The sequence below is a fragment of the Candoia aspera genome, chromosome 8 (genome assembly GCF_035149785.1).
Source record: "Candoia aspera isolate rCanAsp1 chromosome 8, rCanAsp1.hap2, whole genome shotgun sequence".
NCBI classification, from domain to species: Eukaryota; Metazoa; Chordata; class Lepidosauria; order Squamata; family Boidae; genus Candoia; species Candoia aspera.
In genome coordinates this window covers 33924847-33950797 of record NC_086160.1, presented here as the reverse complement: position 1 = coordinate 33950797, position 25951 = coordinate 33924847, and the positions used below count along the sequence as shown (strand labels likewise).

Below are 25951 nucleotides of genomic sequence, written 5' to 3'. Positions count from 1 at the left end.
TCCTTGTAGCATTATTTTACTGATCTAAGCAGATTTGTGAAACCAATGATGATTCATATGTTGATGGAAAACAACTACCAACTACCCAAGTAATAGTAGCTGGTGCTGAAAACCATTTGGAGTAATAGTTCAGCAGCATATGAAGAATTACAGGTTATCTTCCTACAGAAATGCTTATGTACACCATCACTTAATTTTCAAGTTATATGAACATGTGTTGAATTTTTAAGTTGAAAGTTTGATTCAGATCTAGTTTCAAATATCAGCAAGCATCTTGGTGGGTAAATAACACTTTGCAGCATACAGTAGTTATTTTGACATACATTTTTCTATTTGCTTTTGGTAAAAGAGCTTGTTTACTTTGATTAATTAATCATTACCAAAAAAAAGTCTAAAAGATGAATCATAGACTATAAGAAGCTTTTTATAATTCTGTGTTACATGTCATACAACAAGGCAAACTCAGATACTTAGCATATGGTTTTTGAGGAACTGTTTGATGTAAAAGTAGTAACTAGAAGTATTAATATAAATATTAATGTTTAGAGTTTTGCAGTGATTTACAATTACTTCTCAAGATGATATAATGAGTTAAGTTTTATATAGACAATTATTTAATCAAAAACATAATGAATTTTCAATTTTAAATTGTAAATCTGTTTATTTACTGATATTTTATTTTCTATCCAATATGTCCTTTCTCACTTTCTTTTGTTTTCTTTTACATAGTCATTTTTTTTCCTTAAATGTTTCAAAATAAATAAGACTGTTGGTATTTACCACTTTTCCCTGCCCCAATGCTTGTTGGTATTTAATATATATATTTTTAATATTGTCTGGATGATGAAGATGATGATGATTTTGGTGCCTCCAAGTCAGTGTTGACTCCTGGCAACCGCCTGGACAAGTCCCTGCAGTTTCTTGGCAAGATTTTGGAAGTGGTTTGCTATTGCCTTCTTCCTAGGGCTGAGAGAGAGTGACTGGCCCAAGGTCATCCAGCTGGCTTTGTGGCAAAGGCAAGGCTAAAACTCAAAGTCTCCTGATTTCTAGCCTGATGTCTTAACCACTGCACCAAACTGGTTCTCCCATATGAATTAGTCATCCTCTTTTTATACTGTTAAATGGTATAAAATTTGGTATTACTAGATGTGTTGTCGATCTCTTAGCATGGTTTCTTTTTCAGAAATTAAATTGTATTTGCAAGTTATATTTAGAAATAATTCTTTACCTCACATGTGATTATGTAATGAAAAATATTAACCAGAAGTGTTATTTATGGAGTTATTTTCTCAATCATAAAGTATTAATAGTGCAACTTTAAGAGCAGTTGTTTGCAATAAAAATATATTTACAGACCTGATTTTATTTAAATAAATCACAAAGCTGAATTTTGGAATGTTCTCCACAATAACCTGAGAAAATTTCTTTTTCAGTATTCATGATGTATATGTCATGTGTAATACGTTAAACAATAAATTTACTTAGAGCAATTACTTGCCAAAATGAAATATGTATTTCTTCTAGAATCACTATGTTTCAATGGCTGTTGAGATTTTGTTTAATAAACTAAATAATTACAAATATCTTGCAAGGCTAGGGTACAAGTCGTTGTAATGTTAATGCTCCTGCTAAAAGTATTAATACTCTTGTTAAAAGTACCCATTTAAAAGTATCAGTTTAAAAATATCTAGATAGGTATGGTTTTTCTTCACTGAAATAATATAATATCAAATTGTATTATTTAAACTTTCTATTAAACATTAGGAGTAGTTATATACTATGGTAGCTGGTAATTTCACTAATCATGAAGGAAATGTTGTTATTTATAATATTGGATCCAGCCCAGGTAGAAAGTAAAACAACTGTGGAAAGAAAGAAATTGTGTTTATCAATTTAAAGTTTGTTCTGCTTTTTTAAGAAGGAAAAGCTTCATTGCCATTGTAATTCTTTCATACATTAGATGATTCTATTCTTTTCATTCAGTGAGTCTCAGTTTATATATAATTTCACTTTAGATGTCTTAATCTTTTACCTATGAGAGATGATGTAGGACCTAGCAATTCCCAATGTGATAACTTAGCAGTTGTATGGAGATGTGAGACCTATATCCAAATGTTTGCTGTGTATAGATTTCTTAGTAGCTAGCCATACCTTTTTTCCAGATCTGTATTCCAGAGTGTGGGAAATTTTTGCCCCCTAAGGGCCATATGCAATTGACTAAACCTGATGTACCAGGTGTACATAATTGGTGATGACCCACTTAATTAGTTTCTCATCCACAACAAAGGATGCTAGGAGTTATCATATCCTTCCTCCCCACTTATCAAAATATATTTAAGAAAACATGGTAGCCTACTTAGGGCTGGTGTGGAAGATATGATGGAAGCTAGAGTTTCCCAAAGTAGGAATGCTGAGAATGTCAACCTGTAAGTAAAACCTAGCATTAAGTGTGAGAAGTGCAAAGCAGGGTTTCCATTAAGCTGTTGGAAGGGGAGGAGGAAAAGGCGCCAAGCTGAATTTAAAAGAAGAGATTGTAATAACTTCATTCTGTCAAAAGGCAATCACCTGCTTGATGTGATTTCAGTCTATAGTAGCTATGCTGTAACTTTATTATAGACTAAGATTAAAACCATATCAAATGGTTGATTGCCGTCTGACAGAATGAAGTTTGAATTAACTAAGAGTGGGGGCCTGTTTCTACTTATCATTGTTCCTGCTAGTCCCATGATAGCATGGTAAGGTTATAGAACTAACTTAGAGTCAAGAATTTCTAGAAATTCCCCATTTTTGTAGAACCACTCAACATTTCTTCTTTTATCAGCAGCAAGGAGGGTTAACACCAACTGAGGCTAAAGCTAACCCTTCTATCCCATTGCTATTAGGAAATACTGTTAGGAAGTTTCTCATACAGGTCAACTGATAATTGTTTCTCTGCAGTTTTCAACATAGTGCTGTTGCATGTATCAAGAGAAAATAATTTTTATCCTCCTACATGCTCTGCAGATAGTTGAAGTTGTTATTAAGAGAAGATATTTGCACCTATCCAGTTCTTTAAACCAGTCCTCATAGGATTTAGTTTATATTTTGTTGTCATTCTAGTTAATCTTCTTTGGATGTGGGTTCAGATTATCCAACTTTTGCTTAAAATGTGAAATTAAAAACCAAACAAAATTCTTAACATGCAGCCTAACATGTTAAAGTAGAGAAGAACATTTTATTTTATATTTGCTATTTTTCTGTTAATCCAACTAAGAGTTGATTTAATTATAAGCCAGTGCATCACACTACTAAGGCACATTCAGCTGACAATTTATTCAGACATCTGCATTTTCTTTTTTAAAATTGCTGATAGCTCATCAATTTTCTCATATCCTATATTCATGGTGATGATGATGGTGATTTTTTAAAACAATCGTTTTAAACTTAGGGTTTTAGCATAAAGAACTGTTTTTGTCGTCTTTGGTATTTCCTATCCCTTCCACTTGTGTTGTTTCAACTTTGATAAACACCCTCTATCTTTTCATCAGAATCTCCCTCAAGGTTAAACCACTGCCAGTAAGGACTCCTTGTGGCTTTAGCTGTTTAATTAGCTGTGCATCCATCTAACAGTAATGGCCTCCAACCCTTTTTCCCCACCTAATCAGCAAGAATATAATAGGAAACCTTCTCAGAATCAATGTGCTCTGCATTCCCAGTATTCACTGCACTAGCTACTGCAAGCTTGACAAACCCATGCTTGCTCTTATTAATATATTTATTGTATACTCAGACCAGCTGTATAATCTATTCTAGATTTTTTCCTGACATTAACATCAGTTTGACTAGACTATAGTTTTCTGGATGTGTTTGTTTCACCTTGAACATGGGAACATTTGCCTGTCTCCACTATCAGAAACTTCAGGATTATGGGATATAATTAATCTATCATGAGAGATTGAATCATTAATTAGGTGCTCCTTAATCACTTTTTACTTATATCTAAGCTCATTGGGTTACTTTGGGCTAGTCACACTAGAACCATTCTCTTGGTCCAACCTACCATACCTAGTTGTGGGGAAAAACCTGAGAATGGAGTTAAGTGTACACTACTTTATGCTCGTGGAGAACAGGCAGAAAAATAAACAAACAAATAGTAGGTCAAAACAACACTACTGTGTTTTTTCTTGAGTATAGGCCCTTCTTCCACCCTTTATATATGCTTTTTCATTTTTTCCCATGGAACCTTAAGTACCGATATATACTGTGAAATTGTTGTATTACTACATTTTGGTTGGTCACACGATCAGCCAGATGTTTAGACTGGATTTGGCATTTTTATCCACCTGTCAAGTCCTTCCCAAGGACCTGGGATAGGCAGATGTTGTTTGATGGTGTTAAAGGTACCATTGCAGGATGTAAGCTGTTCCAAGTAAAGCTGCCTTTTGCAATTGACTGATGGTGATTTTGTCAATGCTGATGGTGTTCGAGTGGTGCTCCAAATGTTTTGGAATTGCACCCAAGCCACCTGTTACTATTGGTACTGTCTTTGCTTTCTTTTGCCACAGTTGTTGTATTTCTATTTGCAGGTCTTTGTATTTTGTGATTTTTCTCCAGTTCTTTCTCTCCTGTTCTGCTGTCTCCAGGTCCTGCAGTGCCCACTATCCAGACCTTTTTGTCTTTCTTATCAACAGTTGTGAAGTCTGGGTTATGTGGTAGATACTTGTCTGTTTGAATTCTAAAGTCCCAGAGCACTTTAGCATCTTCATTTTCTATTACTTTGTCTATTTTGTGGTCCCACCAGTTCTTGCTTGCAGGCAAGTGGTATTTCTTGCAAATATTCCAGTGCACCATTGTTGTTACTTTGTCATGCCGTTGTTTGTAGTCAGTCTGTGCGCTCTTCTTGCAGCAGCTAACTAGGTGGTCCACTGTTTCTTCAGCTTCTTTGCAGAGGTGGCATTTGCTGTCTGCTGCTGTCTTCTCAATTCTGGCTTTGCATTCATTTGTTCTTAAAGCTTGGTCTTGTGCAGCCAGAATTAGCCCCCCTGTCTCTTTCTTCAACAACTTTCCTGCTCAAGATATTGCCAGGTCTTGTTATCTGCTTTGCCTACTAGTTTTTTTTTTTTGTGTGTACTGGCCATGTAATACTTTGCACTGTCATGTCTCTTTTCTATTCTTCATTTGGTCTTTCTTATAGGCCAGTTTGGTCTCTTTGGTATTCAGTGAGCCTTCATGGTGTACTAGCTTCAGCGCATCTTCACTGTCCTTCAGATACTCTTCCAATGATATTTTTTCTTCTTCAACTGTCTGGTGTACTTGCTATATTGTTGTTGTTGTCGTTATCTATCTACCTACCTACCTACCTACCTGGTGAACTCAAGGTGACAAACATACCTAATATTCCTGCCTCCTATTTTCCCCACAACAACAACCCTGTGAGGTGTGTTGGGCTGAGAGAGAGTGACTGACCTAAAGTCACCAGCTGGCTTTGAGGAAATATAGGAGGAGAGAGTGTGTTTATGCTGACTTGACATAATTCTAATAAAGAAATAAATATGAGCAAGAAAAAATCTCTGATATAAGGTTAGCATTTTACAATTTTAGTTTTTTTAAAATTAATTTTAAATTGTTGATTGTTATCCAGTGTGAATGGAATTGCTACTTTCATAAAAATAACATGGCTTCATTGCATAGGTCATACAGGCAGGGCCATTTTTTATTTGAGATATATATTTTTTATATTTTAAAGTAAGCAAGTTGCAAAAAATAAAAACATTTTTCTTCTTTTTTCATAATATATAGCAGTTTCTGCTGATTAAAAAAAAATCTTCAGCTTTAGTTGGAAGGCAAAGGAGGAATGGATGGAAGAAGCAACTTTTTTTCCCCTGCAGATTTAGCATGAAAATATTTTGGGAGCTGGGACAGCAGACTAGGAGCAGCATATAGAGAAAGCCCCATCAGTTTGTTACAAGGTGACTGGAGATAATTGGGAAGGTAGGAAAGTGGCTTGGGAAGCTGTAAATGGAAAAATCATAGTCAATTGTAGTTGGGGTTGGTTGTGGGTTGAAAAAATGGTTGAGGAAGCCGAGAAAAGGACAGGGAAGGGAATATACAGTGGGCAGAATGGATAGAAAGAGCAGCTGTCAGGCCATAAAGCTGAGAGTGAGAAATTAGTGTCCTGTACAACTATGCTAGGTGGTGGCAAGAGGCAATGTCTGGGATTGATGTTGAGGTAAGAGGGGCCACTGATCTAGAATACTTATATATCCCATTGTAGTTCAACAATAACAATAACAAAAGCCTCCAGGGCTGAAGATATCTTTAATAAAATAATCAGCACAAAAGTATCTCAAAAATATCAGTTGATAAATTCAATTTATTGTAATAGTCTTTTCAAAGATCACTGTTGCTTCTGAACAATTCTTTTTAGTTGAAGAAAGTTTGGTCCTTAATATTTACAGCATGTTGGAATTTTTACTTTAGAATTTCGATGGGGTAAATAAATCAAATTCATTAATTTAATGTTAGTTTTAGTAGCATTATAGAAAGCCTGCAATGTTTTGTTCTGAATTCTATATTATCATTTTAGGCCACAGAAAGTGAAGCTGGTGACATGGATCTGAGTGGATTACCAGAGACAGCAGTAGATTCTGAGGATGATGATGATGAAGAAGATATTGAGAGGGCTTCTGATCCTTTGATGAGCAGAGATATTGTTAGAGACTGTCTAGAAAAAGATCCAATAGACAGGACAGATGATGATATTGGTAAGCTACCATTAGCACCGAAAAGAGGATTATTGTCTTCAGTGACACTAAGAACTTTTGATGAGATATTTTCTGTTCCAAAATCTAACTAAATGAAATTGTTTCCATGAATCAAAATAGACTTACTGAAACAAATAAAATGTCTGAGGTGTGTGTGTCTGTGTGTGTGTAGGGATGAAGCTTGACTGTTGGTTTTCCTATCCCATTCTCTCCCTCCCACATTACATTTCGTTTTTACTGAAAATATTTAAGGATTGATACTTTTTGCTTATGAGGTTTTTGATGTAAGGAATAGAGCTTGAAACACACTAGAATGTTAATCTGAGCATTTAACTATTGTGTGTGTGTGTGTGTATTTAAAAGGAAGATTAAAAACTAATACAAACTAATATAAAGTAAGGAAAATAAAAAAGAAATCAAAGAGAAAGCGAAAAGTGAGAGAAAGGGGGAAAAGTGAAAGAACAATAGAAAAGAAAGAAAAAAAGATACAAAGAAGTGGCTTCTGATCTTCTTTACAACTGTTATAAGTACAATTATAAATTTACCTCTTAATCTATGGTTATAACATGATGCTGCTTCTATAATCTATCCTGCCTAATCATCAAAACCACAAATCATAAGTTCATTTTTTTTCTGTTTTACACAAAAAATCCATGAGCAGTAAACGTAGATATTGCCTTTTCTCTGATCAGAGAAGTCAATTTAGCCATCTCACCACATCCCATCATCTTCACCAACCATTCCTTCACTGTGTATAATGCCATATCTTACCATCTTTGTGCATACAATAATCTTGCTGCAGTTACTATACACAAAAGTCCCATGACTTGTCTCCAACTGTTTGCCCATCATCCCCAAAAGAAAAACCTCTGGTCTCAATTGTATATTAGTTTTTAAAATCCTGAATCAGTGTGTGTATTTCAATCCAAAATTTTCTAGCTTTTTAACATGTCCACCAAACATTTGTTAATTTATTTTTATTGCTTTTAAAATAATAACAGAAAGAAAAAAAAACTAAGATGATTATAATGTGAATACGTATGCTTTCAAAGAAGAAAAAAAACTACACATAAAAAGTGCTTAAAAAGTGAAGAAATACAACAGAAAAAAAGAATATATATACTGTGTCTGTGTGTGTATATATATCATAAGAATTAAGAGTTACAATTCTATACTTATCTAGTGTAAATAACATTCAAGTATGTATATATTAATTTCTAATACATTTATATAACCCTACCGTTCTTTTTTTTAACCTACTGTACTTTGTATAAATGAGTTCCACATTTTATTATACTTGTCCATAGAAAGTCTACATCTGTAGGCAGTCTGGTCATAGGTGGCAAGTGTAATCAGGTCTTCAATCCATTGAGTGAACAGGGCCATACACTTATCTTTCCAGTGTTGCAGTATCAGTCTTTTAGCCAAAGGAAGGACATGGAGAATCCATATATGTTGTTCAGTTGTCATATTCCATGAACTAGGTATGTACTTCAAGAAAATATTATCCTCTGAAAATTTTAGCTTTTGTCACACAGTCATATTTATATAGTCCACTACTTTCTTCCAAAACTTAGTGAATGTAGGACTTTGTAAAAACATGTGTTTTAAAGAAGCGTTATCCTTATTACATCTCCAATAAAATGCTGGTTTTGACAATATTTTTCTATACAAATGTAATGGAGTCCAATAAATTCTAAATATTATTTTTTGTTGAATAAGTCATAATTTGAGGTCATTTGACACTCTTGCTATAGAAGTTAAGGCACTCTTCCTTTGTGTGGTCATTATAGGAAACTCTAATTCTTCCCTCATTTCTTAGCATCTGCGTATCAAATTGATTTATTGATAACAAATATCTGTACAAATAGTAGTTTTTTAGTTTTGAAGGATTTAACAAGTTGTTCTATCTTAACAAGGTGTCTCAGAAGCTGAAAATGCTGCTGGTTCAAACAATGTTGTTAACAAATGTAGTAGCTGTAAATATTTGCCATTGGCAAATATTTTCCAGATATATAAACTAGAATTCTTCTCAGAATATAAATTAATCTGGGAATAATATTCATTTTGAGAGCGTTCACCTTTCCCCAAAGGGTGAGGTTTAATAACTCCTATCTATTGATATTGAAAGAAACCTCTCTCTACATTTTATTTATATTACATGTTACTAACTGAGTTATATCTTTTGGTATACGCATGCCTTGATATTTAATGGATTCGGTACAAATACAGAGTTGATATTCCTTAAATGGATGGGTAACCAAATTCTCACCTATTGGCATCAATTCTGATTTGGGCAAGTTAATAGGATATCCTGCTATTTTAATAAAGACATCTATCATTTGCATCAAAACTGGAATAGTAGTGTGAAGTTTAGAAATGAACAAAAGAAGCCATTTGCAAATAAAACCAATTTATGTTCAACTGAGTTATGTACTATTCCATGGATCTCCTTGTATTGTCTAATAGCACAAGCCAAAGGTTCCATACAGATACTAAAAACCAAGGGTGAAAGTGGATTTGTCGCACCACAAATATCCATGCCACCCAAATCTCAGGTCCTTTCCTTTTAAGTCCCAGAGCCTTCAGTTTCTCAGCAGCACCCACTCTTTCATCCAAACCAAACAGCAAGTTGCAAAATACAATTTCAAATCAGGTAGACCCAGTCCTCCCCTTTCCTTTGCATCTTGTAACACCCTATGCTTAACTCTTGGTTTTTTCTCCCTGCTAAATAAATTTAGATACATCCTTCTGCCACTGTTTAAATGGTACATCAGTTGTCAAAACAGGTATTGTCAAAACAGGAAACAAAAACATCATTCTAGGCAAGACATTAATTTTTATCACAGAAATTCTCTCCCAATGACAGTTGTAGTTTCTCCAATCTTAATGTATCTTTTTTTAACTTCATTCCATGTCTTAACATAGTTTTTTTGTAATAACATACAATTCATATTTGTCGTAGTGATACCCAGATATTTTAACTTCTTCTCAAAGCCCATTTTATTCATCTTTATATATATTCTATATACTTTATCAGTTTCTGCCTCTCTTCCCAATCCAAAAAAAATTCCTAAAGCTTTAATAAGCTTTTCTCTAATATCTTTACCAGAATCCTCTGGGATTTCTCTAAATCTCAAACAAAATTCCTTCTCTTTCAATTTGAGTAGAGCCAAATTATCTAGTTCTCTTTCCAGCTCTCTATCTATAACTTTCCACTTTGTCATTAATCTGTTTTACATCTCCAGACACTTATTTTATAGAGCTTTCCACCTGCTTAACTTCTTCTTTCATCTTCTCTTTTTTAACTTTACAAGTCTTCCATCCATTCTTTTTTCAAAAGTTGTCAATTTAGTATCAAGTGACTCAGCTAACTTATTGCCCAGTTCCTCAAACATTTTCTGAAGCAAATCTGGTATAATTCTGCTCTCTGCAGGTTGCTCTCGCTATCCTCTTCTCCCCTCTACTATTTTTGGCACTTTTCTGGTGGTTTCCATTATAATATTAAAGTACAAAATGAAAATTGCAATTCCAAGAGAAAGAGAAAAGGCAAGCTTCCCCCTGCCTTTTCCATTTTGTATTCCTGTGTCCTCAGTACTTAATACTTTCATCTAAAATGGCACTCCATCGTTACAGTCATCATCACGGTCTGGCTCATATTACCTTTTGTTCATAAAATCCACCAATTGTCTGCACTCTTTAATAGTAAACAAAAAACATTCCCACAAAGGTCCGGTTCATTTGCCTATTTTAATTCCAATTTGTTGAAAAGCACTTTCACCAAAAAATAATATTCCAAAATGACTATCCCCTTTATCTGTTTTAAACTTTCTTACATCCACTCCTTGTTAAGCTTTTTGCCAAACATTTTTAAGTCTTTAAAACCACTTTTTCCCTTTGTTATCCAGAAAGAATGTTAGGTCACCAAGTGGAATTTTCTTATCCTGCCGCTCAGAAAATCTCTTTAGCTGTAAATTAATTATATCCGAAAGCGTTTAAGAAATTAGGCTCGTGTGAACCTTGTGTCTGCATTATGGCTATGACCTTGGATCCCTCAACTCCCAGCTGCTCAACTCACGAGATGACTGCAAAAACCTCAGTTTGTCAGGAGCAGCTGTCCAGAGTGCAAGTGGATGATCTCACGATCTCTCCTTTATCCGGAAAGACTATGCTGCCAATATCCACCACAATGCTGTCTCCGCTCCTTCAGGGACGTCCAGTTCACCATGAATCCTCATTGGAAGCTGCTGCTGCTGCTCCTCCTCCTTACAATATCTGTCCAAAGATATCTTCTCCATCTCTGTTTTACGAATCAGAATTATTAGAAGATTATAATAATAGGCAATAATATAAAAATATAAGCATAGTCAAATGCCATTTATGAGGCTCGTTTATCACACATTAAATGCTCGGGGGGGAAAGAGTATTAAAAAGAGTATTTGTTTGCTGTAAACCACTCTCAACATTATAAGTAAAAAGGCAAGATCTTACATATGGAAGAATATACATATTTTTCAACAAGTATAAAATTCTATTAAGATAAAACTGATTTGAACTTCATTGAACTAATTCCTGTCAGCAAGTGGGCCACAACAAAGAAGTTCTTGCAGGACATCTCTGTCAACCTAATATAATATATGTTAGCCCAACATGCTAGAAAGTTTGCCAGCTTGATGATTCATGAAATTTCTGTTCTTTTCTGAATGTGATCTATACGTTTAATTTTACAAAGTTGTGAAATGGCTTTTTATTTATTTATTTATTAATGTCAATTCAAACAATTTATGGGATATCTTTCAGATTATTTATTTATTTATTTATTTATATTTATTTAATATCCCACCTTTATTATTTTTATAAATAACTCAAGGCGGTGAACATACCATACTCTTTCCTCCTCCTATTTTCCCCACAACAACAACCCTGTGAGGTGAGTTGGGCTGAGAGAGAGGGACTGGCCCACTGTCACCCAGCTGGCTCTCATGCCCAGAACTCTCAGTCTCCTGCTTTCTAGCCCATTGCCTTAATCACTAAATCAAACTGGCTCTAGATGACAGTTATAAAATATTTGGAGATGACATGGAATATAAAATACAATAGAGGGAATATTTTTAACTCTCCCTACTAAGATTATGTTGCATGTACATATATAACTCAGCTATATTTTCTCCTCTAGAACAACTCTTGGAATTCATGCATCAGTTACCAGCTTTTGCTAACATGACAATGTCCGTGAGAAGAGAACTGTGTGCTGTGATGGTGTTTGCAGTTGTAGAAAGGGCAGGAACCATTGTTCTAAATGATGGAGAAGAAGTAAGTAGATAGTGTCTGTAGCTTCTTTAGTTTCTCAGAGAAATATGAAATTTATATTTCATGTAATAAAGAAATTAATTTATTTTAATCATAAAAGTCAGATAAGTTGAATATAAAATGCTTGCATTGTGGTTACAGTGTTGACATTAAAATGATTGATACACACTTCTTATATGCATTATCACACTGAATTTCTTTATTCAAATACAAATAGATCTCTGAGTATCGTGCCACAGGTAATTGGATTTTGAAAGGCATGTGCTTAAAATACTGGGATTCTCTATCCAGTTCTTGCTTTGTGCAGATTATAGTAGAATTAAATCTAATCTAACTATAGGTAGTCCTCAATTTATGATGGAAATTGTGACTGGAATTTCCATTGCTAAGTGATGCGGTTGTAAAATGAGACTGCATTGCTTAGTGATGGTGATCCCTGCAGTGCCATTTGCCGTTGTTAACTGAGTCCCACGCTTGTTACGTGAGCCAACTTCCTGCTAGCTTCCCACAACCAAAGTCATTGGGGAACCCAGCAGGAAGTTGCAAGTCCTAGGCTGGCAGGTAGGTAAGTGGCTGCTGCTGGGTGGGGGAGGGTGTGCAAGGGTGAAAGGGAGGATCAGAGAGTGTGTAAGGGGGTGCACAAGAGGTGCACTGTGGGTCAGGGAGGGTGCAAGGAGGTGTGCAACTGGCCAGTGCAGCATGAGTGCAGAGGGGCTGGGAAAGGTACATGGGTGGGGGAGACTTACCCCAGTGACTTGTGACCTTCCCTACCAGCTTCCTCATTGACTTTCTGGGGAAGCCAGCAGGGAAGATTGCACTTGCTGAGATGGTGGCAATAGAAATCGAATGAATGAATGAATAAAATGGCGTTCATGCGATTGCAGGGCGCTGCAACCTGCTGTAAGTGCAAACTGGTGCCAAGTGCCCAGATCTCAGTCACATGACCACAGGGATGCTGGGATGGCTGGAACTCCAAGGACTGGTCTAACTACCATTCGTTCAGTGCCGTCGTAACTTTGAACAGTCCCTGAACTAATGGTCATAGGCCAAGGACAATCTGTAATTTTATTTACCTGGGAAATACAGTAGCTCAGAAATGAGACCAAAATATCAAGTTGGATGTCTTTATGTTTTGTAGACTGGGTGTGTAAATTTGTTAGGTATTTGAATTGGACTTAAAGCACACCTAACTCTACCTGAAAAATTGCATCTATTTGATTCAGTGTATGATCACATCTTTCTTCCTTCCCTGCTTGCAAGCATTTATTAGAAGAAAACTGAAAATGTAGCTTTATCTTGCTTATCTGAAACAATGTATTTTATTTTTAGCTTGATTCCTGGTCTGTTATTTTGAATGGTTCTGTGGAAGTAACATATCCAGATGGAAGAACAGAAATATTATGCATGGGAAACAGTTTTGGTGTTTCCCCTACCATGGACAAGGAATATATGAAAGGAATCATGAGAACCAAAGTGGATGACTGCCAGGTAGAATTTGAAATCTGAGTGAGCCATTAGAACAGTTTGCACATTTCTTATGATTGGATGATATTAATTTCTGTGCCTTTTGTGCTTTACCCCATTGCAGCCATGAGTAGAGTTTTGTCTTCTGTTTTCAATTAACAGTTTCATCTTGTGTCTCTCTTGAGAACCTTTCTATATATGTAAATTTCAGCCTACCTATTTTGGAGAGATCTTCCAACTGACCTGTAACTAACTGTATCTTACCACATCCTTCTTGGAACCACCATCCAAAAGCCTATATTCATAAGGCTGGCCTGGCCAGCTATGCTGTTTGTTTTAAATCCTCCAGAAGACTGCATACTTTGTTCAGCATTGCACTGCATTCTCTGTAACAGCCTTCCTCAAACTAGGCACTTCCCTTGTGTGAATAACCTGTAAGAATTCCCCATCCAGCACAGCTGAAAAGTTCATATGTCTGGAAGATGCCATATTTGCATCTTCCAGACATATGAACAACTGGTTTGTTCAGGAAATGGAGGTTAATGGTGATGTGAGATTGTTATGATAGTTATTAATTCAAATTGAATCAGTTAATGATGTACAGTACTTTCATAAACAATAAGCCTAGTAGAATTTTCTTCCTAGTTGATACAAATACTTAAGGTAGTTTATACAGATTCCTAAGTATGGCATAGTTGCACATTCACCTTATAAAAAGATGGCCTAAATGTAGTGATAGTAAATAGATATTATTTCTAGTAGTTATATTAATAATCTGCTATTCCAAAATCAAACAGAAGTTCTAGAAATATTTTGGATTTGACTACAGAGTTATTAAAAATAACATAAATACATAAAACAATAACTCTACTAAGGTTGTAAATATAGTTATTATGGAATAAGCACATTGAAGTCAATAAATCTTAATTTTGAATAGAGATCCAAAGGTTTGTGCTGAATGCTATTTATTTTTAATTTTTTTATTGTGTCTGAATCCTTACTTTGGACTTTACATTAGGGAATTAACTGTAACACTTTGCCTTTAAAGTTTTAAATATTTTTGACAATTGGATAAAATTTAAAATAATGAACATTCTGTTGCAAATCTCTTTTCCCAGTTTGTATGCATAGCCCAGCAAGATTACTGTCGCATTCTGAATCAAGTAGAAAAAAACATGCAAAAGGTAGAAGAGGAAGGAGAGATTGTTATGGTAAAAGAGCACAGGGAATTGGATCGCACTGGAACAAGAAAAGGTCACATTGTTATTAAGGTATACTTTGTACACCACAGTGTATTCAACTGAAAAAATGTGTATTCCTTTCAGATGAATACTTTTTTTGGTCTGTGTGTGTGTGTGTGTGTATTAATGTTTTCCGGATTGTCTTATTTTCAGTGTTTTGGACATTTATACTTTTTGAGAGAAAAACTGAATTCTTACATATATGCAAACATATGTGCAGTATTCCTTTTCAGGTTAAGCACTGTTAATGCAGAATCCAAAAAGGTAGTAAGAAATAGTAAGCTAAAGAAATTCAAGGGGTGAAATAAGAAAAAGAAATGTAGCTAAAAATTAGTTGATTCCAGCACAAGTCTGGAAAGCTATACTATATAGCTTTCTGTTCTTCCAAACAATACTTGCTTCTACCACATCTATACACTAATTCCTACATACCTTTTATTTTTTAAACATTTCCATTCCCCATTCGCTTTAAACATCTCATCAGTGCCATCCAAGCATATTACATTCTGATCTCCCCCACTTCTCAACTTATTTACTTTTCTTTCATACATTTTTTGCAGTTTAATCCTCATTCATTCTCTTGTGAATACTAGTCACTCACTTTTGTATTCAGTTCATATTTATTTGGCATCTATTAGTTCTTGAAACTATATTTTTGTTTTATTACTTACACTTCCTAAGTACTCAGTTCCACTGTGTTCACCTTACTTTTATGTTTCTTCTGACTCTCACTTCCCTATAAAAAAGTGAAGAGAAGCAAGATCTTATATGCAGCCAGTTTCATATTTTTCAGGAAACATTCATTCCTCATAAAAGACCAGATACTACCCCTACTTTTCTAACAGCATTTGCAGATCTTAAAATGTATGCATTTCCCCATCTTTAGTAAAAACTCTACAAAGCTACAAAATGTATCTACCTAATCTAGTTTTTTCACATTTTTTCACTGCAATTGTTCACTCCTCTTTACCTGTAAAATTAAGCTACCTTGATGTTTGATAGATTAATTTTTTAGATTTATAATTGTAATTGTATCATACTATCTGTATTATATTGCTTCAAATAATTTTGATTTTCTACCAACAACACAGCAACATCTGCATAAAGTTCCTCAACCAACCCATCACTTTAAGATGACCACAAACATTTTTTGTATATGTCCCTATAAATGAATTAAACAACAAAGGGGATAGCATGCATCCTTGCCTTACTCCCTGGTCAACATTGAACCATTCACTTTTACTTTCATGCATACTTTAGTTTCATTAAATGCCACTCTTACTGCACGCAGCAACTAACCTGTAATCCCACATTCATGCAAAAATTCCATAATTCAATATTATTTATCATATGCTTTGTCTAAATCAACAAATATACAATAAACTTCTTTCTTATATTCCCAATTTGTCAATCACCTGTTGAAAAAGAAAAACCTAAGTTGAACACTTCCTGTCCAATATGGCTGCACTATACTTTTCACATTTTATTCATTGTCCATTCCTACCCTCCCTCCCTCCCTCCCTCCCTCCCTTCCTCCCTTCCTTTCTTCCTTTCTCTATTTTTACTTACTTACTTATTTTCTATCCTGTCTTTATTATTTTTTATAAATAACTCAAGGCAGTGAACATACCAAATACTCTTTCCTCCTCCTATTTTCCCCACAACAACAGCCCTGTGAGGTGAGTTGGGCTAAGAGAGAGAGTGACTGGCCCAAGGTCACCCAGCCGGCTTTCATGCCTAAGGCGGGACTAGAACCCACAGATTCCTGGTTGCTAGCCCAGCACCTTAACCACTAGACCAAACTGGCTCTATTTTATCAGAATTGTAAGATTTTATGTTAGAATTTTATCAGAATTCTAACATTTTCCCAAGTATACTTAACAAATGAATCTCCCTGTAATTTTTGCATTCACTCTTGTTACTTTTCCTTTTGCAAAGAGGAACAGTGGCATAATTCTTCCAATCATCAGGTTAGATCCTGTCTTCATACCCACTAAACAAGTTGCACAGCCACTCAATAACCAAACCACATCCATACTTTAATATTTCTCCCATTTCACTATCTAAATCTGCATTCTTACTATCTTCGATGCTTTCACAGCATTTATGACTTCCTTTTCATCTTCTTTTCTTGGACACTAACATTCTCCTCCTCAGTGTATCATTGTCATTTTCATACCAAAATTATTTTATCCCTTTTAGGTTTAATTCTGTTCATTTTGCTGGAGGTTCCTTGCTTAGCCCTCTCCATCCACTTCTAGAAGATTTTCTAGTTCCATCAGAATTGCTGTGCATTTTCTATGTCTCTTTTAATATTGAGTGTTCTTTGCTCTCATTGATTATATTCTTTTTAACTCTGTTTCTCTCTATACATGTTGTCTTTCTCTCATCCTCAGTTTTTGGTACAATCATTATTTTATATGCATTTTTTCTTACACATAAATGTTTTCATCATTCAGTCAGGCATCCATTTGTACTGTATAGTTCATTCTATTAAAAGACATTAGATCTGCCCCTTTTCTACAGATGCACAATTTGTCAGTTTTTATTTCATTTTATTTCATTTCTTGATCTTTTTTGTTGCTTATGCCTCTTATATTCCGTGGTGCAATCTTCCATATGCCACAGTCAATACTAGTGGGGGCTGTAGATATTAATTTTTGTTGTCCATCATGGTTTTGGTCAACTGAAGCTTTTATATAATGCTTTTAATAAGCTTGAGAAGATGTAGACTAGATTACCAGCCTTATTTGTATTCATGCTACATGCAACTTTCTCTGCTATGTGCAAAGACAGTAGTGGGCAATTCTGAAAAAGTTCAGTTTTACCACAAGCATTTTCATGCTATTTCATCCAAGCCAGGATCTGTATTCTCGAAAGCGCCTTGCAAGCTATTGTGCAGCTGCCCAAATGCCACAAACTAGCAGATCTATCTATCTGTCTGTCTATCTGTCTGTCTGTCTGTCAATACACATGGAGAATGCTGTTGAATTCTTGAGTTTCTATATTGAGTATTGTCTAATTTTAAACATAGTCAATAAACATTCCATTCTGTTTTAAATTTGGCGAAACAAATAAGATGATGCAAGGAGAAAACACATTCATGCCCTGATGTTTGGATATTTGCATTTTACAGGGAACACCGGAAAGATTAACAATGCATTTGGTAGAAGAACATTCAGTAGTGGATCCAACTTACATAGAAGATTTCCTATTGACATATAGAACCTTCCTTTCGAGCCCAATGGAAGTGGGAAAAAAGTTATTGGAGTGGTTCAATGATCCTAGCCTCAGGGATAAGGTTGCATAAATAATTTTCTTCTATGTCTTTATTTTCAATGTAATGTACTGTGGATAGTTTATAGGGGGTAGGGGGTGATGATCATATCTTCCCCCTTCACATCACTGGAAAAAAATTAGGATCTAACTCATATATTTCACTACATGTAACATAATGTAATTTGCATGTAGTAAGAAACTATTGAATTTGTTCATATTAAATAAAAAGTCATTTAAACTATTTTTATAGGTCTTTTAGTAGTGTGTTTTCACATTTCATCTTTCCTACTGGCTATCTTTTCAAGATTTTGGCTTTTTGTTTGCTCACCACCACCACTTACTATGGAATGTTGAATCTTGTATACTCTGTCCATCTCTTGTTACAATTTAAGAAAATATTATTCATATTGTATATACCACATGTAGCTTTAAGCAATATGTTCTGTTAGCAGACTTTATTTAATATTTGTAAATTCCAAGAAACATTGCAACTAAATAGTAACCTTTCTTAAAATTATGCCTTCTATGAATTCCTAATAGCACTTTATAAGAATTCCTGTTCAAGTCAAGGTCTGATTATGATGTTTTAACCTTGTGGAGTTGTGATTCTTGTTTTATAAATGCATAGAAAGGACATCTGTATTGGTTTCACATTATTAAAATTCTAATAGCTATTGCTAAAGAATCAGTTTGCTAACATAGTAGGAGCAAAATATTCCTTTCTAAATAAAGTAGCATAACTAAAATTCTTGTTACAGAAACATACAATGGTGATGATTTGTATTGTTTTACTGGATTTATATCTCATGTTTTCTCCAAAATTCATGTTCATGATAGCTATGAATAGAAAAGAAAAAAACTATTATAAAATAATCACATAATTAAAACTACAATCATAAAACAGTAGCCACTGAATAGCTATTAAATAGTTTAAAAGCAAATTAAAAGAATGAGTCATCTTTTCTGAAAATAAAGACTGCGGGGAGCAGTCATCCTTCCAAAAGGTGTATTCTGCAGTTGTGAGCAACAAAGAAGGACCTCTTCAAGTAGCTATTAGTAGTCATTTTAATTAGCAAGTTAAGAATAGGACAGTTTATTGAAACTGGTGGGTTGGTTGGTTATTTATTTATTTATTTGGTTTATATGACTGCCCAATTCACAAGAATGAGACTGGGTGACTTATAATTTTAAAAAAAACTGAAAACAAGGAATTAAAAATAAAATAAGAGAAAATATAACATAATGTAATGTAATAATCTTCAGAACATAAAGAATAATAAGGTAACTGAAAAACTAATAATAATAATACCAGAGTCAACCAAGGCCAATCAATGTATATCTTATTTAAGGGCTTCCTATTTTATATGGGCTTATCCCATGGTCTGGCCCAATGCTTGAGAGAAGAGTCTGGATTTTAGGGCTTTGTGGGAGGGCAGAAGGGTCAGGGCTCTCTGACCCATTAGCTATAAAGTAGGATGATCAGAAATTTAAAAGGATCTGTCAGGTATAAACTTTTCTTTTAGAATGTTTGTTGGACTTAGAAGAATTATTTTGAAACTATTGAATGAATTGGGCTGTGTATTCTCATTTGCATAGAAACCATGGTGAAATGAATCATTCTGAAAATGTACAAACTTTTATTTGCATGTGTGTGCGTGTGCATGAATATCTGTATGAATGTGCGTGTGTGTATTCTTATAAAAATGATGAATTTCACATCATTCAATCAAGTTAAATGTCATTTGATCAGATCAATTCATACCTAAAATATTAAATTAGATGAATGTAATATTTTATATGAAAATGTAACACAATTTTATATTTCTTCCATCAGGTTACACGGGTAGTGTTATTGTGGGTGAACAATCACTTCAATGATTTTGAGGGAGACCCTGCAATGACTCATTTTCTGGAGGAATTTGAGAACAATTTGGAAAGAGAGGTATGAATAGACCTGTGGACAAGGAGGAAAAAAGTTTGTGGTGCTGTATTAAGAATAACATTGACATTAATGGTTCTAAATTAATATTTTTGCTTGCAGAAAATGGGTGGACATCTGAGGCTGTTAAATATTGCATGTGCTGCTAAAGCTAAACGAAGGATAATAACATTAACAAAGCCATCTCGGGAAGCTCCTTTGCCTTTCTTATTATTAGGAGGATCTGAAAAGGGATTTGGAATCTTTGTTGACAGTGTAGATTTGGATAGCAAAGCTACTGAAGCAGGCTTGAAACGTGGAGATCAGGTATGCAAATTAATGTTTGAAATGTCAGGTACTTCCAGAAAAAATACATTGTTTAGCTGTTCCATTTTTATATGAAAACAAAAAAGAAAAGAGTGGTAGGAAAACATAGGAAGTTTACAGAAAGATGATTATTTCTTTATTTTTATTTATTTATTTATTTATTTATTATTTCTTTTCTTTAGGATGATTATTTTCTTTCTTTATAAAATTTTACCACTGTAAAATTTTGTGAATGAGACAGTCAATTACAGCAATAAGCCTAGTCTAAAAACATCAGTGGGTAATGTGAATTCAGTGAAAATGAATAATGTTATTTTTATAACATATTTTATATATGTTTTGTATTATAAATTACTGATTATTCTAATTTGCCAGTGTGAGATTCCCTTGTTACTCTTTCTAGATATTGGAGGTGAATGGCCAAAACTTTGAAAATATTCAGCTATCAAAAGCCATGGAAATTCTTCAGAATAATACACATTTATCTATCACTGTGAAAACCAACTTATTTGGTAAGTATTAATGAATTAAAATTCTGTTATTTTTATTCAAATATAGTAGGCTTAAATATATGATGCAATATTTATTTAATTAATTGACTTGTATACCACCAACTCCTATAGGACTCTAAGTGACTAATAACATTATGACATAAAGCATCCAAGGTTGCGATAAAATGACCATGGTGATTAAAGGGGAAAATAATTAAACAATAAATAAACTAATATGTAAAGAAATGCACATCAGCAGAAAAATATCCCTGTTAAAAACACTGGATTATAACAGTCAAGCAACAAATGTTCTACGGAAGAGCTCAGTCTTGTGCATCTTCTGAAACAAAATCAGGGTGGGAGCAAATCTGATACCAAGAGAAAGACTGTTCTAAAAGCAGGTGCTGCTACTGAAAAACAGTGCCTTTGCACCACCATCCACCTTACTTCACAGAAATAGAGTCTGCTGTTAGCTTCCATGGTATATTCTTTAATCCCTGATTCAGATTAGGGAATGTGGTCTTGCAGGTAATTATGTGCTAAACCACATAGTACATTATAGGTCAAAATCAGCAATTTGAATTGCACCTAAAAGTTTACTTGGAAGCCACAAAGACCCATAACATAGGTGAAATGTGCTGTCAGCAATGAGGGCTAGTTAACACAAGGATGCAGCATTTTGTACCAGCTCCAGCTTTTACGTGGCTTTCAGAGGCAGCCCCATATATAATGCATTGTATTGTTTCCAGGCAAGTAGTAATAAGAAGGGGAAAGAAAGGAGGGAGCATTCCCAAGTGCCAGCAAATAAATTATTTGTGTGTGTGTGTGTGTATTGTATATAAATAATATATACAAACAAATAAATAAATTGAGCCTGACACATTTTGAAAAATTGTTTCTTTGTCAGGTACACTTTAAAAACAAGATCAGTGCAAAAAAAAAAAATCCACTAATTAACGTATACCAATTTACAAAACACTTACATGTCATCTTTGTATATAGACAAGGAAACCCCACAATGCGTAGAAACTTTTTATCAGACACAGCTATTTTTCTAATTGTCCAATTAGCTTCAAAGCTAGGATAACTTTGGAGTTTTGGTGCAAAGGATCAGACAAAAGTATATTAAGGTGTATATGTTTGATTGGCTTATTTATCACTAAGTAAATTAGTTAAAGGAAGAGGCAGCTGTTATGAGCCAAAAACATGAACAAGTCTCATTATTTACAAAGAAAATACATATTATTATAAATCATGTGTTCTACTCCATGTTGTAATTTAAAAAATCCTACAAAGAATAAGTAAATATTCAGGTAGACACATAAATATCATTAAAATATGCATAAACTTGCAAGCATTAACAATATTCGTTGGTATATAAAACCAAGCAGATTTTAGAATTGATCAAATTGTCAAACAAACTGGCTGAAGTTGGGAATAGCTGTTACAGTTTGCAGCGCAAGTATTGTTAACAGCAAGACAAAATTCCCATTCTTAAAGGAAAAGATTTTTCTTAAATCAATGGTAGGTATTGGCTACCTTAATTGAGGTTGCTGAATAACAAAATCCATTTTATTACTTTGCATAACAAAAGTGTTTCACTACCACTCCATAATGTTCACTGATCCAAAAATGCAATTCTGAATTCTGATTCTTCTTTTCTATGAAGAGCTTAATTAGAGATGTTTCTGTCCGATGCTTGCTGATCAGTAATATCTTTACCATGCCCAACAGTAGTTATGTAAAGCTGGGTATGATCCATACCTTGTTAATACCATATTCTGACCCAACAGATGACTTTTCTCAGCAACTTCATGTAAATATTAAACAATGAGAGAAAGAGAGGACCAGTTCCTAGGCCTTTACACAAGGGAGTGATCACTGGCCAATCTCTCTCTCCCCCTACTACCATCAACTGGAGCTGTTCTCTGTGGAAGGAGAAGGATCACTGCAGAACAATGTCTTTGTAGATAGTCCAGAAGGATGCCACAGTTGATGGTATTGAAGTTGGCTGAGAGATAATCCACTAGAGTGACTGATGTCTGCATCATGGCCAAGCCTGCATCCTAACTGAAAAGAGTCTAGATCATTCACTTCCTTTCAGGAACTTTGTGGTTGAACTCATCTGCCTTATCACAGCAACCTTCCCCACAAAGAGAAGATTAGAAATTGGCTAGTAGTTATCCAGAACTTCCAGACCCAAGAAGACCCTTTGAGGGGAGTGGGGTCCACCACTTTCAAAGCAGATGGCATCACTCTCTCCTTGAGGTAATGACACCCACTCAGATCCAACTGATCACAATTATACCAGTCACCTGAGGAAGCCAGGAAGGTCATGGTTCAAGTGTGCAAAGATCATCTTAGAGAACACTTTATCCACTCATTGCCACAGTGTAGGCCTGAACAGAGACATTTTACATATTTCATATACTGTAAAATCTATAGTTGGACAATGTAATAAATGCTGTTTTCATTTTTAGTTACTATTTTAGAAGTTTTTAGGAGTATGGCATGAACCATTGTTAATATGTTATCAGGACAAATAAGGTAATACAATAAATTGGAACTATTTGTTTAAATATAAACAATTTCACTTTACTGTAAGCACAATAATTGTTGCTCTGATTGACAATACATATATTTCATCTCTGCTTTCTTACAGTATTATTTTTTGTACATGATACTACTGGAAATAGAAATCATATGACTATATACAATAACTATCCTGATTTATCCCTGTTGAGAGTAATTTCTGTTACTGTTCTGCTATGTTTCCTTAATTCATTACCATATCTTTGCTATTGCCTTCCTTCAGGGTAACTTACAAATTTTTGCTTCTGTGTTTAGAAAAAAATATCTCCTTTGTCCAAACCCCCTTGCTTTTAACTATGTTAACCACGAATAACCTGAAACAAGCTCTGATCAGTCTTGCAAATAAATAACATTCCTGGTTTGTGTTCCATCCATTTTAGCTGCTCTTGCTTTACACTTTGGTGGAAAAGTTAGAGGCTTAAGCAGTGCATGAAATGTCAGAAAACCACAAACAAATTATGTATCTCCATTGCGTATCTCACTAAAGTCCAGTTGCTGTTAACATGTCACTATTAAACTCACATTTCAAGTCTAATTTTCTGTCCTAAAACAACTATTTACCCACTTTGTTTGCATATCACACTAAGTCAAAAACAAGCCACATTATGGCTTACCTGATGTGTGAAAGTAATAGAAGTAAATAATATGTCTTGAAGACTCAGTTCTGCCCCTAAAATAGATTTGTGGAACTAGACTGAAACTTTGTATTTATTGCAACTTGAAAAGTACATATTGGGGGTGGGGTGTTTTTTTCTACATGTGTTCTTTTCTTTTCCTTTCCTATGCAGTTTTTAAAGAACTTCTAACAAGGTTGTCTGAGGACAAAAGAAATGGTGCTCCTCACCTTCCTAAAATTGGTGATATTAAAAAAGCAAGCCGTTATTCCATCCCAGATCTTGCAGTTGATGTGGAGCAGGTGATAGGACTGGAAAAAGTAACCAAGAAAAGCAAAGCCAACACTGTTGGAGGGAGAAACAAGTTAAAGAAAATACTAGACAAAACCCGCATCAGTATCCTGCCTCAGAAACCGTACAAGTGAGTATGATATACAGCACGACGATATGCTTTCATGCTGTAGTACATTAGCTTAGGTATGTCACCCATGCATTTTTTAGCATTGACAGGTGATCATAAACAAAAAACATAAGTTTATAAACGAGGGGTGAAGGGGGAAAGTTTCAAATATCTTTATGGAAAGACAAATGAAATACTGTTTCTACTTTGTTATAATAGAACAAAAGTAGACATATTTGATCATTTAAGTTTGCTTGAATGTATGTTCTAGCAAAGATGAATACAGGTAAGTGAAATAAAATTTTGTTGCGTGGAGAAAGATTCCCGAAATTGTGTTTTGACAATTGAATAATGGCAAGAAATCCCAAAGCAAGTAGGCAGGGTTCCCATCAGTGCATCTTGATCTGTGCCTTATGCGTTTTTGTCCTGACTTTTGATACATAATTTTTGTTCATGTATTAAACCGAACCAAAGTTTCCAGAATTGGTTTGTCAGTTGTAACATCTTTGATGTACTCTTTAAGGCATATTAGTCTTTTTTAAAAAGAAAGAAATTAAGCTTCATCGCTTTTGATGAGATGAATTTTGCATTTTGATGGGATTTTGCAAGAAATTATTAAGGATGAGAAGGCCATTTTTCCCACTCAGCTAGCATAGCCCATATTGCTAAATAGAGTATAATATATATTTCCAGATCTCAAAGGTACAGTCCAGATAATTACACAAGCAGATTCCGCTTCATTTTATAATGTGGAGGATGCTTTTCAAGAAGTTACAAGTTACAGTAGTTTGACTGGGCACTCCCAAGTTTTAGTATCAAGTGGGATTTTTCAGACTGTTCCACGGAACCTTTCAGTTCTGTGAGAACTTGATGGGATTCCATGGGAGATTAAGGGGGGAAAAAACCTTCACTCAGACACAGCCGGTTTTCTGCCACTAGTGCTTTGCCTCTTAATTAGATTCTGGTTTTATTTTGTTTTGTTTTAACTAATAAATTTCACGGTCTGAAAAAGTTAGAAAACCCCTAGTATAAAGCAGTGTAGTTACTTATTTCTTGTCTCTCTGGAACCATCTCCTCCACACAGATTAGAAATAGTCCTTTATATGTTCTCAAGAACAGAATTTGTTGTGTTCTAATGTTTAATAGTTTATTTATCACAGTGATGTATATACTTAAAATTGTTAATCAAAATCTTCAAAGAAGGGGATTCTCTTCATTATTGTCTTTTTTATCCAGGTGCATAGAAAAGGTGCATGACATTGTAATGTAATATTGTTGCAATAAAGTCACTCGTTTCATATTTTAATTGATTTTCCCCCCAATGGTAATAATCAAGATTTTTGAAAAATAGTGCAGTAATACAGTATATCCACATTTATCTAAAATAAATTAGCAATCTAATCTCCAGGAATTACAATTGTTTCAATTAAATACAATAATATTATGTATTCAAGTATAGTATGTCAGAAAATTAGATTTTTTTTAAAAAAAAAATCATTCATTTTTGCCAGTGGCTTTTTACTAGTTTACTTAATTCTTAAGATTAAATGAAGCTTGGTGAAGTACTATTTG

At 34.4% G+C, this 25951-nt stretch overlaps 1 protein-coding gene across 3 annotated transcripts in view; it reads left to right on the top strand.

Annotated features, from left to right (window-relative positions):
- Nucleotides 1-25951, top strand: part of RAPGEF2 (Rap guanine nucleotide exchange factor 2) — a 189102-nt gene that overhangs the window by 133840 nt on the left and 29311 nt on the right. For all 3 annotated transcript variants that reach the window (XM_063310575.1, XM_063310576.1, XM_063310574.1), the window contains 9 exons: nt 6566-6743; nt 11920-12056; nt 13383-13541; nt 14636-14788; nt 17895-18059; nt 19872-19979; nt 20079-20282; nt 20686-20794; nt 24154-24400. In XM_063310575.1, the coding sequence (XP_063166645.1) occupies nt 6566-6743; nt 11920-12056; nt 13383-13541; nt 14636-14788; nt 17895-18059; nt 19872-19979; nt 20079-20282; nt 20686-20794; nt 24154-24400 (1460 nt within the window). The remainder of the gene's footprint in view (nt 1-6565; nt 6744-11919; nt 12057-13382; nt 13542-14635; nt 14789-17894; nt 18060-19871; nt 19980-20078; nt 20283-20685; nt 20795-24153; nt 24401-25951) is intronic.